The sequence below is a fragment of the Choloepus didactylus genome, chromosome 5, assembly GCF_015220235.1.
Source record: "Choloepus didactylus isolate mChoDid1 chromosome 5, mChoDid1.pri, whole genome shotgun sequence".
Classification (NCBI taxonomy): domain Eukaryota; kingdom Metazoa; phylum Chordata; class Mammalia; order Pilosa; family Megalonychidae; genus Choloepus; species Choloepus didactylus.
The window spans coordinates 52,976,584-52,992,101 of NC_051311.1; the positions used below are offsets into that span (position 1 = coordinate 52,976,584).

At 41.5% G+C, this 15,518-nt stretch overlaps 1 protein-coding gene across 2 annotated transcripts in view; it reads left to right on the forward strand.

Annotated features, from left to right (window-relative positions):
- Nucleotides 1-1,042: 1,042 nt before the first annotated feature.
- Nucleotides 1,043-15,518, forward strand: part of CREB3L2 (cAMP responsive element binding protein 3 like 2) — a 124,789-nt gene continuing 110,313 nt past the window's right edge. For both annotated transcript variants that reach the window (XM_037836079.1, XM_037836078.1), the window contains exon 1: nucleotides 1,043-1,553. In XM_037836079.1, the coding sequence (XP_037692007.1) occupies nucleotides 1,452-1,553 (102 nt within the window). In that variant the 5' untranslated portion in view covers nucleotides 1,043-1,451. The remainder of the gene's footprint in view (nucleotides 1,554-15,518) is intronic.

Sequence of the window (15,518 nt, forward strand, 5' to 3'; positions counted from 1 at the left end):
AAAGGAGGGAGAAAAATCAACGTTGGGGGAAACTACTTTAAAATAAGCTATGTCTTCCTCAATCTATGCAGGAGTGGTGACCCAGCCTTCCCTCAAGCCGTCTCTCCCAGCACTCTCTGCCTGGCACCCCCAGCTGCAGCCACTCCTGCCTCCCTGTCACAGTCTGCAAATCCGGAATCCAAATTACTCAAGCCTCCTCATTTCTTTCAGGTTTGTGCTCAAATGTCACTTACCCAGAAAAAGATTCCCTGACCACGCTCCCTCCACTGAGATAAAAGCTCTATGAATTCAAGAACTGAAGATGACTGATGTATTTTAAGCACCTGGAAAAACACCTAGTAGGCTCTTATGAATAATGCCTGGTGTGTGAATGAAAGAAAAAACAAAATATGTGAAGCCCATAAAAGTAGGTCAGAAATAGAGCATTTAAAAAAAAAAAAAAAGAGGGCAAAAATGTGAGGAACAAGCCAATGAAAATTTCCTAGTACTCTGATAAAAATTTATGCGCAATGGGGACTATTTATATAGGTGTATAATAAATAATTATTAAAAAAATCCCGAAGGACTTAAATGAGCTAAACTACTTGAAGATACTTTCGTCAGTATATAAATCTGCCGCATTTCTCTAGCGTAGTTCCCACCGCCGACTCTCGGCGGGATGCTTGATTTTTGAGGATTCTCGGCCAGGGAATTGAGTTCGCCCTCCCTCTTTCATTAAATGTATTCTTGGCGCTATGTGATTGGCTCTCTGTCCCAGGAGCTCTTTTCTCAATGGTGGTGTCCTAGGTCCATCACTCCGCGACTCTAGCATTCCATTGGACGATTGCAACAAACAGCCCGCGGCTGGCGGAGCTCAAGAAGGCTGTGTTCCACAGTGACGTCAAAGAAGCTCCCCTCCCACATTCCAATTCCTGAGCCGAGAATGCTCGCCGTCCCTGCGTTTGTGGGCGGGCCGAGACAGAGAGCTAGACTTCTGATTGGGTTATACCGGTGGGGAGGGTATCCGATTGGTCAGTGACCTGGAGGGAGGTGGGGTCTGTAGCTGGGTCCTGGAGCGGAGCTGCGGAGCACTGGGGAGTCTCAAAGTTTGTCTGTGTAGCAGTAGTGGAAAGCGGACTTGTTGCGAAAGGATTTTATTGGGATGAGAGTTTAACTCCGGTCTTCATTTTGGATGCTCTTCCTGTTTTAACTCCTGCAGACTCCGGTCTCTGGACAGCCTGTCTCCCCTGGGGATTCTCAGATCTCCGAAGAGAGTGGACGGGAGCCTCTGGCAGTTCTCCGTCAGGCAGAGGAGAAAACGTTTTCCTTTCTAAGTGCCTGAATTACACAGCCACTCACACACACACGCACACACGCACATACACGCACACGCGGAATCTGCCTGTCCGAGGAGGCTCTGCCGGCCCCCCTCCTGCCCTCAGCATCCTTTGCCCAGCGGGGCTTGGACCACCATGGAGGTGCTGGAGAGTGGGGAGCAGAGCGTTCTGCAGTGGGACCGCAAGCTGAGCGAGCTGTCAGAGGCCGGGGAAAGCGATGCTCTCACGTATCACACGGTGAGGACTCGGCGGGGCGGGGGAAAGGGTGGCTTTTAAAGGGGGAAGTGTTGTCATCAAAGGGAACAACTGGAGACTGGGTTCACTGGGAAAGAAGTGTTTGGGAAAGGGCATGCCCAGACTGATGAGGTCCGCAGAGAAGGGTAATTTGTCTTTTTAACAAATGAAGGTGGACAGCTGGTCCCTTTAAACTTTCAATAATGGCAATAGCACTTTGCATTCCTCTAGCAATTCATACTTTTTTCAAGGTTATTGCTAATAGTAGTAAAGCGGTGGAGGGGATAGGCGTTTTCAGCCTACCATGCTTTCATCTAGTTTTCGATTAATTGTTGTGGGAAGGTTTTAAAAAACTGGACAAAATAAAGTGGCGTTTTCTTTCCATCCCCTTGCCACACACTCGCTTTTTTTCTTTTTTTTCCTTTACTTTTTTATTTATAGTTTTAAAAGTACATCTATGTTTTGTGTGTATGTGTGTGTGTGTGTGTACATGTACGTGTGTTTTGAAAGGCCTCTTTTAGGAGGAAGGCTGCTTTATTTGGCTTCTTTAACTGTGCAGTCCAGAAGTCTGCTTCCTCCTGTAAAGAGGAAGGACCAGGGAGAGGAGTATGGAAAATCTGAGATGTTTGCTTATTTCAGAAATGCCTTGGGCAAGGTGGGACAGACTGAATAAGTCTTATTCCGGTCTTATTATGCCTCAGAGACCCCTTTGGGGGTTAAACTGTCACAGAACATGCACATTTCTTTTAAAGTTTTCAATTTCAATTTTTTAATTTATTTGCAAAATGAAGTCTTGTTTCCATCTGCCGGCACTGTTAATATGACTTCATGTGAGATCTTTTGGTTTCTTTCTTACACATGCAGAAGTTTGTGATTAGAAAGAGAGAGAACACTAATGAGAAAAACGAGGGATTTGGCTGCTTCCTCTTCAAGGTTCTTTTAATGGGGTCAGTGCCAGGATATTTGAAACTTTTACAAAATGGCCTTCTTCAGGCTCCACCTCTTTGGCCTTTGCCTCTGACTGACGTTATTTTGGGAAAAGGGATGAGGGCCTCCCTGAGGATTCCCACCAAATCATTTGTGGTGGCTGAGAATGGGCTTGTAAGAAAATGCAGAGTGCAGGGCAGAGAGGGACTGGTAGTTCATGCTGGGGCAAATGCCAGATGTGCGGTTTGATCTGCTGAGCTATGCTCCCGGAGCCGTCCTGAGGAGACCATGTGGGTTGCATTTGGATTGGGGGCCCAGATGTGCTTCCTGTTGTCAGTAAAGAACTTGGAGCACTTTGGTCCTCAAATGTCTTCTGAAGATTGGGTACTTCAGATGTTTCTATTGACGTGGGCTGCATTTTAACCACTTGCTGAGGATTAGCTTCTCTTGAGTTCTTAATGATGCCATTCTTTTACTGTGAAAATGTCTCATGCCGTGGCTTTGGGATTGTCTTCCACCTGGTAGAATGAATTATTGCCAGGTATCCACAGTCTCTTTCCTGGCTGGGTCCTGTGGCTGGCATTTGTGAAATCTCAGGCAAGAGTTTGCGATGCTACCTGTGACTGGCTCTAATAAACATCTTTATACACTAACAGTTTCAGGAGCAGAGACTTACATCCCTTGTGTTATTAATGCTCAGTTTTTCTCCATCATTGTGATAAAGCATTGATGTGTGATTCTTTTTCTTCCAATTCTATTTTTAAAATAACTTTTATCTCCTCCTTTTAGGGATTTGTCTCCCTTCTTAATAGTGCACTACTTATCATTGCTGCAAGTCATTGCAACAAACTGTATATATGAATTAGTCCTGAAGGGGCGTTAAATTTAGTAGCACAATTGAATTTGTTCCTTGCAAACTAAGGAGGGTTTGGCAGAGATTTGAAATTAGACAATTTTCCCATCTCTTTCTTGAACTCTCTTGGACATCCAGTTCAGGAACTGGTTATTATTGCCATTTGTCCATAATGGGTGATGGTCTGACATGTGACCGAATGTGCATGTGGTAAAAGAGTGGTCTGATCATGCATACATTCAAACATTTATTTGTTCTTTCAATTAATATTTATTGAATATTTCTATGTGTCAAGCACTATTTTAGACCCTTGTTATAAATCAATGAACAGAAGCAGACAAAGATTCCTGATCTTGAGAAGCTTACATTCTAGTATGTGTGGGTATGTTTGAGTGTGTATATTATTGTGTTTGTGTAGAGGGAAGACAAACAAATGATGAACATAATAAAGAAGTAAATGATATAGTATATTAGACAATGTAAGTACTATGGAAAAAGAAAAAGTAGAACAAAGTAAGGGAGTTAAAGAATACACGGTGGAGGGAGGGCAAAATACAGTGTAGAATTGCATCCTCAGGATGAGTCTCACATAGGAAGTGGATCTGAACAAAGACTTGAAAAATGTCTGCTCAGCAGAGTAAAAAGCCAGAGCAAAGGCTCTCCAAGGGAACTGGGAACTATCTGGTATGAGCATAATTTCACCTTCTGTTTTAGATCCCCCATATTGGTGGGATTCCCCATTTATGCCTGTTTTGGGGATGGCCCAGTGAAGCTTACCAGACTGAATGGACTGGGAATTGTACCTGGAGAGGATAATCTGCAGGGAAGGTGAGATACAGATAAAAGTGGGGTGAGTGATAAGAAATGACAATGGCGACCTTTTTTGAGTGTTTTATTATCCAAAAGGGAGGGCTGGCTCATGGGCACAGAGCGTCACACTGGGTTTAATACTCTATTGTCACCATCTTGAAATCTTAAAAATTTTTGAGTAAAGGCCGTGCATTTTCATTTTGCACTAGGTCTCACAAATTATGTAGCTGTTCTTGCTGAAAGGCATTGTGTTTAGGAGTCTACAGAAATGATACCATTTAACCCTCTTAAAAGCCAGTGAGGGAGCCATTTTTGTATTTATTAGAATCTCATATTAATTATAAGCAACTCGATGAAGGTTCTACAGCTAATTGGTGGTAGAACCAGGATTCAAATTTCTCCAAACCCCAAGATCTTGACCACCATGATATTTGAATGATGGATCCCAATTAGGGAGAAGGGATTGAGTAAGAGTTTTGGAGAGAATGATTGCGAGTGGGAAGCTGCTAATGTTTAACTGAGGCTCACGTTGTCAGCCCACCAAGCCATCCTAGCACGATCAGTCTCATTGCTCTGAGTAAGGATTTAGTTACCGCATGCATGGCTGCTAATGAATGCCCTGTTTTAGCAAACCTGTCACACATCGGATCTTAAAAACATAGAAGGTTCAATTTGCCTGAGGCTGGGATTATAATGTCTCTCATAACGTCTCTCAGTTGCCTTCTGTAAGCCATCAGGAGGTAATGTTTTTCTCATTTGGTTAGTTCTGAAGAGTTCTTGGTCCAGAAATACAAAGGTTTAGAGGCGAGAGGGTTAATGTTTACAAAGTAATGAAGTGTAGTGATAGGGTGTATATGGACTTGCTCGTTAGATCCTGAATTACTAGGACTCTGGGCTTTTTCTTGAAGCCTAAAAAATAGTTTCCATACAGGTGATGAAATATTATTTTAACTCAGTGAGTGGTAAGTTTATGAAAGCTTTTGCTTCAAGAGTGGATCCAGGCTAAAAATAGATTCGGAAAAGATGGTAGGCCTAAAAATGAGTGTGTCTCTTATGGTTTGATGGATGTTTGAAAAACCTTGCCCCTTCTCCCAAACCTGAGGAGTTGTTGGATGTTTCTAACATTCATGTTGTGTTCCTCTAAGATTCAGTACATGTTACATTTCTGGGAATTCACTGTGGGATTTGGCAATTTAAAGAGAAAAACAATCTAAAAATTTTTGTGTATATCTGTAGTATATATGCCTAGACTATCTCTGGAAGGATTCACAGAACAACTGATATTATTTCTGGGAAGGGCTGTTGGGAGTCTAGAGGTCAGGAGCAGGAGGGAGACTTATTTACACACTATATACCTTTCTTATACTATTCAAATTTTTATTTCCTGGATGTATTTAGAAAATACAAAATTAGAACTTAAAAGCACCATGTAAAAGCTGGATTAGTGGTACTTTTAACCCAGGTTTTCTTTGTGGCAGAGAGGAATTCAGTGCCATGTTAAAGCTCAGCATCATTCAAGTCAATAGAGGCCTTTGCTGGAGAATAGGGAAATTAGGCGTGTTTGGTGGAAGTGGCCTTAAGAGTGGAGGATTAACAGTGGGTTTGTGTATGATAAACTGTATGATGTTTTCTCTTTCTTAACTCTCAGTTAAGCAATCTATAAAATAGGGTTTTTATCAAATTTTGCAATGATTTTTTCCTTTTCAAAAAATATGCATAGGAACTTTGCCAAGATATCACAGTTTTGCTTATTTAAATGCAAAATCATAAAAAGCCAGTTATTTGTAAAATAATTTTATACTTATCCTACTAAAATTCTATGTCCTCTTGCTTCTTAATGTGGATTGACTTATCTCAGACAGTGGTAGGCAGTGAGTTAAAGAAATGATCTCGGTGCCTGGAAATGAAGGCCATCTGGCTTCCACATCTATCACTCTCCTGATTGCAGGACATTGTCAGCTAATCTCACAGGCTTGATAGTTTCCCCTTCCTCCCAGCAGATATTGTTCCAACGGGATATTGAAGCTTTTGGTTTTGTTGGCTTCCAGCCTGGTTCTAAGGGGGATACCTGGGTCCTCCGTTGACTGAGAATGCCATTATTTACAGCCACTTGATGGTCACAAGAATAAATGTTAACAGCTGTTAGTAGGGGATGGAATTGTGAAATAAGTAAAATTTGTCTTCAAGGCCTTTGCTTCGTCTCTCTATATCTTCACCTCTTTCTTATTTTCATCCCTTCTCTCGACCCCAAGTGCTTACTTTAATGAGGTTGTCTTTGCAAATCTCCCTCTTTGAATTTTCTTCTCAGTAAAGATTTGATCAGCTTACACTAAAAATTTAAATAGTACCAACGCTTAACATATTATCCTTAAATGGGCAGCTGTATTTAATAATAATTACTTCAGGTCAAATGGGTGAATCTCTAACTGGGGAACTTAAGACAGTCCCCAGATAGTAAGGGAAGGAATATTTGGGGTATGAAAGAGGCACCGTTACCACTGCTCTATTAGTCCACCACATGTGGCCCTCAGTCATAAGGTAGCTCTGCAACAGTTAGTGTTGCTACTTTATTTATCATCTAAAGAGTTTCCACTGGCTAGGGAAAAAAAAAATCGGACCCGTTATTTTCTTGTCTCTGAAAGTGTTCTCATAGTGTTAACATGGGCTGGGGAGAAGGTGGACTTGGACACAGTCCTGAAAGGTGAGAGGGCAGTATAGAATTTTGCACTTGCCCTCCTTGAAAGATCCCTGAGCAATAATGTTCTGTGAAAACAGGGAGCTCTTACAGGACAAGTGAGGCATTGCATCTAGATTAATATTTGAATTAATTACAGTGCTTTAGCTGCAAGTAACTGAAAACTGATCTAACTTGGCTTATATGATAAGTAAATTATTATCTCAAGTAGCAAGAGGCCTAGAGGTATATGGCCCCTGGTTGATTCATTGTCTCCTCAGCATCATCACATCATATGGTCCATCCACCCATATCTTCTTTACCATCCTCATGTGCAACTTTCATCCTCAGGTTGGTTGTGAGATCTGTATACAAGTTTCAGATGTTAATTCAAAATGACAGTATCCAGAGGAAGAAAAGAGATCATCCTTTTCATGTGTCCCTTTTTAGGATGGAAGACACTTTTCTCAAAACCCCACCATTAAAAAAAAAAAAAGAATAAAAATTAATAATAATAAAAAAGAAAACGAAAAAAAACAAGATAAAAAAAAAAAAACCAGCCACAAAAAATACAACACTCAAAAAAATAAAACAAAATCCCACTAGTTGATTTCTCTTTGAGCTTTATTAGCAAGGATTAGGTCACATCACTATCTCTAAATCAGTGACTGTAGCAGCAATATTGGAGATTCAGCTGGCCTGACCATTTTAATGATCACTAGTGAAATGAGCTGACAGTTCTTTCCTAGCCAGAAGGCATGTTTGTTTAGTGAATGGAGTATTTTTCACAAAGATGGGCTCACAAATAGAAAATGTTTTTTTAAATCCCCAATAATTAGCCTTTGGAGCAAAAGAACAAACTCAAATACTGTGCCACTTGCAAAGGTCTAAGAACACTCTTTAGCTATTCTAACAGCCCCCAGTGAAAAATTATATAGGCAGGAATAGCCTTTCTGAAGCACATGCAAAGGCCATCATGGGTGGAGTAGTGTGGGTCCTTACTCACTAAGGAAACGGAGAATTAACTATATTGCCTGGGCTTTCCGTGCTTAGCTACACCAGGGCAGGCGATAGCTGACTGAGCCCTGTAATCATGCTCACTATGCAAGACAAAAATGACTTGTTATGTTTGAGGTCCACAGCAGGAGGAAAGCTGAATGTTATTTTTCAAAAAAGGTTATTTTTCCAGTTAATACAGCTATTCAAATATTCATGAAGCCTCCTATGCCTGTTTGCAGCTTGCACTGGCAGTCTCAGCTGGGTGTGGCTCCAGCCTGCTTGCTGTCTTTTGGGGCAGATGGCCCTAGGCTTTAGCTGGATATTTAGAAGGGCTGAGAGACTATGGCTGCAGGGCTACTGTATGTCCAGGTGAGTGAGCTTATGTTTAAGGGAATAGTACCCAACTTCCCAGCTCCTGTGGCATCAGAATTGAAAGGAAGTGATGAATGTCTTTAGGTCCATCCAAATACTGTTCCTCCTTCTCCCATCTTACTAGGCACTCTCTGGCTCTTCCAAATAAAGTTCTAAGTGATCCTGATTTTTCCCTGATTCAAATAGGTTATCCCTGAGGCACATAGGAGGTTATGACCAGTTTTGTCTGTGGAGAATCTGAGACCTAGAGCAGTAAAGAGATTTGTTCCGCTGGAATGCAAATTCCTTGAGGGCAGGAGTCATGGCTACTCTGTCTTTCCTGTACTCCCACAATGCTTAGGAAAGTGCAGGATGCTCTACTGTACTTAATAATTGCATGATGCCTAATTAAATGGAATGAGGCAGTGGCGGAGAATGGATAAATGTAAGTGGCCTTTCCCATTTTGTTAATATATTTTTTAAAACTCTGTATTCTTATAAATGCTTCTGCAAACTTGAAAATTTGGTATGAAAGTGACTTGGGTAATTCAGGGTCAATGGCTTTCTTGTGTTGCTTAGAGAAAAAGACAGGGGGTTTTATTAAGAGTCCCAGTTTCCACCAGCCTCCACCACACATGGCAATGAGGACTTGAGCCTCTCAGTAGGGGAATTGGAGGTAGCATTGTGGAAAGGCTTGGGCAGGTTTGGTGTTGAGTGGTGCGGGTTCTCTGGTGACCTTTGGGTCTCAGTTTCTTCCTTTGTCTGCCCCATGGGGTTTGAGGATTAAATGTGAGGGTAAATGTAAAGTGCTAGTAGCTCTGCTCCTGGCCTATACACTTTTACATTCTCTCCCCTAAGTTAAATGTCTCCACTCTGAGGAAGAGGTGTCCTAGCCTTAGGAGTCTGACATCATTCTGGAAGCATGGGGGGCTGTGATTTTTCTCTCTCAAGCATTTTCATTTCCTTTCCTCCCCAGCTTCTAACCTCTACTTTAAACACAGGTCTCTGCCTTGAAAACATGTTTTCCTGTTGCCCTTTCTTGCTAATTTTTTTTCTCTCGTTTACTGCTAGATTTTCTCAACAAGTAGTTCATAGCTGGGGCCTTCTTCTCATCACTTTCTATTTTGTCCTATACCCTCTGCACTTTGGTTCCTACTGCTGATAGAAGGTCCACCATCTTCTACCTAATTGCAAAGTCCATGAGTCTTCTCTCTGTCTTTAGCTGCTAGGCCTCATGGAAATGTTTGGCAATATTGACACAAAGCCATCTCATAACTCGTTCTTGCTTTGGCTTCCATTATACTCTGGCAAACTTAGACTTCTTCCTTCACTGGTTTCCTTTCTACCTGCTAAAAGTCAGAGTTTGTTGCTAGGCCTTCTCTTCTCTTTGTATGCTCTCCTGGGCTCCTTTATCAACTTCAGCACAGCTGGTTTTCAGATCTTTATGTTTCTTGTTTGTCTATTGATGGAAATCAGATCTTTGGAGTATGACTCAAGATTGTTCTGGGTCTGCCTTAGCTGCAAAACAACACTGGCTTGATAACCCTTCAATCTTTATGATATGTTACTCTGACTGAGAGGAGCTGGGGGCACTTTGATCCCCCTTATCACTGCACCTCATTTATCTCAAGGAATGTTTAGTGACTCATCTCTGCTGCAGTGTAAAGCACTGAGCTCCTCATGGGTCATTGCTAGGGGCACAGCTCCTTCTAGAGTCAAAGTCATCCATCAGATGTAGGTTGTGTTTTGTCTGCGCTTTTGCTTATACTTTGGCTTGGGAAACCCTCTGTGGTGTTCTGAGGTGGTATGGCTCATTTTTTCTAGGACTGTATGGAAGGTCAATGCAAAAGTCAGATATAACGTCTTGGGTCATATCCCATATATGCTTGTACATACCTATGGTATGTATAGCTGTTCTCAAGCTCAGTTACAATTGCCTCATGTCAAATTGCTTGCCTTTTGAGTTGCTCTGTTTAGTGTAATTTACCTAAACTTTACTGACATTACTGAAGAGTTTTGGATTTTATTTTTTGAATTGAGATGGGTGGTTCAGAGCCACTTACATTTATTTGCTTGTTTCTTTTAGAAGTATTGATACTGGCTTTTGGAATAGAATTTTTCATTGGACCATAAAGCATTTTGTTCTATGAACTCACTGTAGTACAAGTTACTTCACCTCCTGGGTCTCAGTTTATTTAACTATAAAATGTTGCATTTGTGTTATATTATCCCAAAGCTTCCTTTTAAATCTATAGTTCCATGCTGACTATGAAGTTCCTGCCATTGAAAGTCTCTCATCTTAAAACAACAGCAACAACAATATTCAGTTGACAGTGTATTTGATTTGGACAATTCAGTTGGCAGGTGTAGTTTTGCATTTTGTAGTTTCTGATTTCTGACTAAAAACCTGGCTTAAGCAACCCAGACAAAATAAAGAATCGAAAAACAGAGAGGCACAGAGGTAGGAAACGTTTTTCTACATCGGGAGGAAAAAATAAAACCTCTTTAGACATCTTGGCAAATAAGAGGAGATTGGGGGTAAAAATCCACAAACAGTGCCCTAGTTGTCTGAGTGGAAAGTCCTGGTTTTTTCACATTTCATATCTTGGAAATGTCTGAACAGTTTTTGTTTAAAGGGAAATTCCTTTTGGCTGAGAAAGCGCCTGGAGGATTCAAACTGATAGGGTGATGTTTTTAGAAAACTTGGAGGAAATAAGAATTTGTGATGAAAATGCTTTCTCACTAGCCAATGGTGTTAGAAATCCAAGGTTACCAATCACAGCTTTGTACTGGTTCAGCCATTAACTCCATCCTTCCCCTCACTTCCTGTTTGTGCATCCTGGGGAAATCTCTCTAGTTGGCCTTTCCTCCAGTTTGAGGAGCTTATTGAACTATTTTTCTAAATCTGTGTACCTTCTAGGCAGAGGGATATGTATTCTTGACCTTGTGCTTCTCCCAGTAGAGTGGATGAGGAAGATACGTAAAGAAATCACTACACACCTTGTATCCATCTTGCATTAGACAGATGGAGTGACAAATCTGAAGGGAATGGAGAGTTGGAAACACTTCACAGAGCAGGGGATAATTTACAGTGGGTCCTGATGTATGAGTAGGAGTTCCACAAGCAGTGGGAATAGCAGGTACAGAGGAAGAATGTATAAAAAGGCATGTTTGTTTCTGGGGATCCTGGGTGGTTTCATAAGTTTGAGAATAGGGTGCTCTTTGAGGGGGGTTGGGGGGAGGTTAGGAGATGAAACAGGATCATAAGAGGTTTGCAGTAGGGTGGGAGGCTTTTGAGGTTTTTAATACAGAGGGACAGGAGCAGAAAAATATTTTAGAAAGGAAATCCTATTCGGTTATGAAGGATGCGTTGGAAGGTAGAATTGACGGCAAGACAATATGCCAGATGGCTATTACATCTGTGAAGCAGAGCAAGACACCATAAGGGCCTGAACCGGACAAGGGGATGCAGATGAATGTAAGAGAGGTATAGCAGCTAGACTTGGAGGCTTGGTGACTGTGAGCATGACGGAGGGATATTGAAGGCATTTTGTTTCTGACTTGGCATGCCAAGCTGATGGTGCTGCTATTAACCTAGAAAGAGAATGTTTGGAGAAGAAATCAGTTTAGTGGGGAAAATAATGGGTTCAGTCTCAGACATGACAAATCTGATGTATTTGTGAAACAATCTAGAGAAATGCCAAAAAAGCTTTTGAAAACTTGGGTCTGGAGTTCTGGAGAATGGACTGGATCGTAGCTGTCAGATTTGGGTGTAGTAGGTCTAGTGGAGAATAAGTGAAGCCAGTGTCCCAAAAAGGTCAGGGTGAAAGTGAGGAGTATGAAAGAAAGGCTAAGGATGGAACCCTGGGGACACCTCAAGGGTTGGCAGAGGAAGAGAAATCTGCAAATAGAACTCAGAAAGAATCAGCAGAAAAACTGGAGAAAAACCAAGAAAATTCTATCACAAGATCTAAAAGAAGGGAGAGCTGCTACAGAGTGGTCAGGATAAATAAGGGCCGAGTGTGCTCTTAGCTGACTGCGAATATTTCAAGGGCTATTTATTTGTTAGCTCAAGGCAGTACCTGTGTCTCTATAGGCACAGATGTTTCACTGTTGGTGAAAACCCACATGCATGTTATGTGGCATTGTGCCTAGGAAGATGAGGCCTTGTTTCCAGAAGGGCAGGAACTGAGGGTAAATATACATAGTATATAATACACAATACTGCCTCATTTTACTTTTTGTAATGATATTAAAATTAGTCTTCAAAATTGGAGACTGTCAAGGGGGCCATTGTAGTTTTATGAGGATCCTTTCTTCATTCTTCTCTCCAGGCTGAGTCCTTCTGTCCCCGGACATCCTTTCAGTTGGCAGGGAGGAGTTTGTACTTGTGTCTCTTTTGTACATGCATCATATATGGTTCTCAGCTTTGGGGTATGCAAAAAGATAGTCTCTGGACTTGTTATATTGGCACAAGAGTGTTGGGATTTAGGAAATGACTGTAAGGTTGGAGCCGTTTTCTTCCTCAATTTCTCCTGCCTCTTCCTATTGAGAACATATCACATGGACCCATTGGCTGTTGAAGATGAGTTTGATCACAGAGGAATCAACACTATTCAAATGGTAGAAAAATAGAATACAAACTAATTGGCTCAGTTTTTGTATGAAATAATAATAAGAATATGAGGTGAAGGCTGTCCAGTAGACAGAACATTAAGATAAACAATTGTAGCTTCAAAGCAAATGTGTAGCTACACGCAGTGCGGCCTGGGTTTCAGGACCTACAAAGGAGCCTCTGGAGGGTCAGGATCCCTGCCTGGCTCCTGTGCCCCCTGTGTGCTGTTGCTGGTTCCTGCCTTGGCTCACCACTGCGCTGTACTGGAGGCTGCTTTCCTGGCCCCCCCTGCCTTCCAGGGAGGTGAGGAACAGTGATGGGAGGGAGAAGCTCTGCAGCCAGAACTGAAGTCAGACAGGCCAGGGCATAAGAAAGAAGGGGGAAGGAGGGTTGGAGAACAAGGAGAACTCTGCTTCCTGGCTACGCCGGGAGGGAGGAGGCAGCCCTCCCAATTTAGGAGCAGAACAGGCTCATGGGAGGAGACGCTGTGCTTAGGGTTAACGCCACAGTTCTGCTGCATTGTGGGTTACATGGGTTTCTGAGGGCTGACTGGAAACAAAGGACTTTTTATCACATTATTTCAATATGAAAATGTCTTGTGAGTTTGAAGCACCCATTTTACAAACTTTTGGAATATGGGTTCATAAGCAGGGGTTACTTGTGGTAGCTTTTGATTTTAACTTTGTTGTTATTTTTTTTTTAATGAGTCAAAGACAGTCTACTCTTTGTGGTCCAGCAAGAAGCCAGATTGGCCCACAGAAGCCCTAAGAATGCATGTGTGAGTATGTTTGTGTGTATGTATGCTGTTTTTTTTTTTTAAGCAACTTATTTCAAACAACCTGGAGCAGGCCTGTAGATTGGAGTAGAATACAATTAAAAAGTTTAAAATATGGTGGACTTTTCTACCCTTTACATTTTCAAATGATGTAGACACTGTGGTCTTGGGAAGGGGGTGTGGGATCTAGTGGTGAAATGCTATATATATATATTTTTTACCCAAGGAACCTGAAGCCAATCTTTGTAGCTATGACTTTTAGGATCCTACTCTGAGATAGTATTCATTTCTGAGCCACTGCCAAGAGTTGTTTTTCTGGTTCTGCTCTGGGTTTGCAAGTTTTGTTTTCAGTACTCCCCAGCAGACAGTGACCCATATTTGGGAGCAGCTGGAAGGCCAGGGACTGTGGGGTGAGGAAACTGAGGAAGCCGAGACCAAAATCTGCCCTCCTTGGCCTTCAGGGAGGGCATAATGTTCTAACTAAAGGTGCCCAGCGACCCAGCCAATCTTAAAAATTATGCATTTTTGTGTCTGATGAGAAATGAAGGACAGAAGAGTAGCCTCCAGAAAACCATTTGGTGCCTCACTTTGTTTATAATGAAAGTTGATGAACATGAGATGGGTCAAAACTCAGTGTTTCCCTTTGATTTAAATGCAGGCATATAGAAGGAAACTGAAACTAAAGGCTGACCCAGTAGAGAGGTGGGATGGTTCAGTGGATTGAGCATGACAAATTTTTAGCTCTCTTATTCTTACTTTTCCTGTTTCTGAGAGTGTGATCCTGAATGTCATGTTGTTTGCTGATTACCCGACTACTAGGGAGGAGGCAGTTGATAGAAACAGCAGTGATTTTGGAGTCAGTGCAACTTCATAACCTATAATACCATAGACAGATTATTTATTCAGTGCTTCCCAGCTTTGCTGACATGGCATCCATAGAAAATGGTAGTATTCACATTATACATTGAAATAATGGATGAGGCTGCTCTCAGTGGGTGGAAGCCATCCCAGGGGCTTTGTCTGCTTCATCCTCTATTGCCAACCCACTGCTCCTTCCCGGCTATGTGTTGCCGGAGCACTCCACAGGCACGCTTGTTGGAAAGTTTTTATATATATGTTTGTTTGTTGTTTGTCTCCCTCAACAAAATATAAGCACTATGAAAGCACAGAATTCACTTATTTTATTCACTGCTGAATATTTTGTTCATTCTCTAGTTTTCAGCTACTAGAGAAGGGCCAGGCATATCACAATATTAGTAAAATATTTGATGAATGAATGAATGAATAAATCTGGGCTTAACATCTGGTCTGGTGCTCCCTACTCTGAGCACCTTTCAGGGGCTGTTTTACCAGGTCGTGATAGAGGATGGATGACATGAGGTAAAATAAAGTGTCTATCACAGGGCCTGGTGCATGGTAACTACTTAGTAGATATTAGGTCTCTTTCCTCTGTTTTCTTTTTTTTTTTTTTTAGTTTTTTAAATTGAAATATATTCGCATACCATACAGTCATCCAAAGTGTAAAACAGTTGTTCACAGTATCTTCATATAGTTATGCATTCATCACCACAATCAATTTTTAAACATTTTCATTACTCCAGAAAATAAAAATAAGAATAAAAATAAAAGTAAAAAGAACACCCAAATCATCCCATACCCCTCCTCCCCCATATTATTCATTTACTTTTTGTCCCCATTTTTCTACACATTTGTCCATACACTGAGTAAAGGGAGTGGGAGCCATAAGGTTTTCACAATCACACGGTCACAGCTTATAAGGTATACAGTTATACACTCACCTTCAGGAATCAAGGATATTAGATTGCAGTTCAACAGTTTCAGATATTTCCTTCTAACTATTCTAATAAACTAAAAACTACAAAGGGCTATCTATATAATGCATAAGAGTTACATCCAGGATGACCTCTCTATTTGAAATCTCTCAGCCACTGAAACTTTATTTT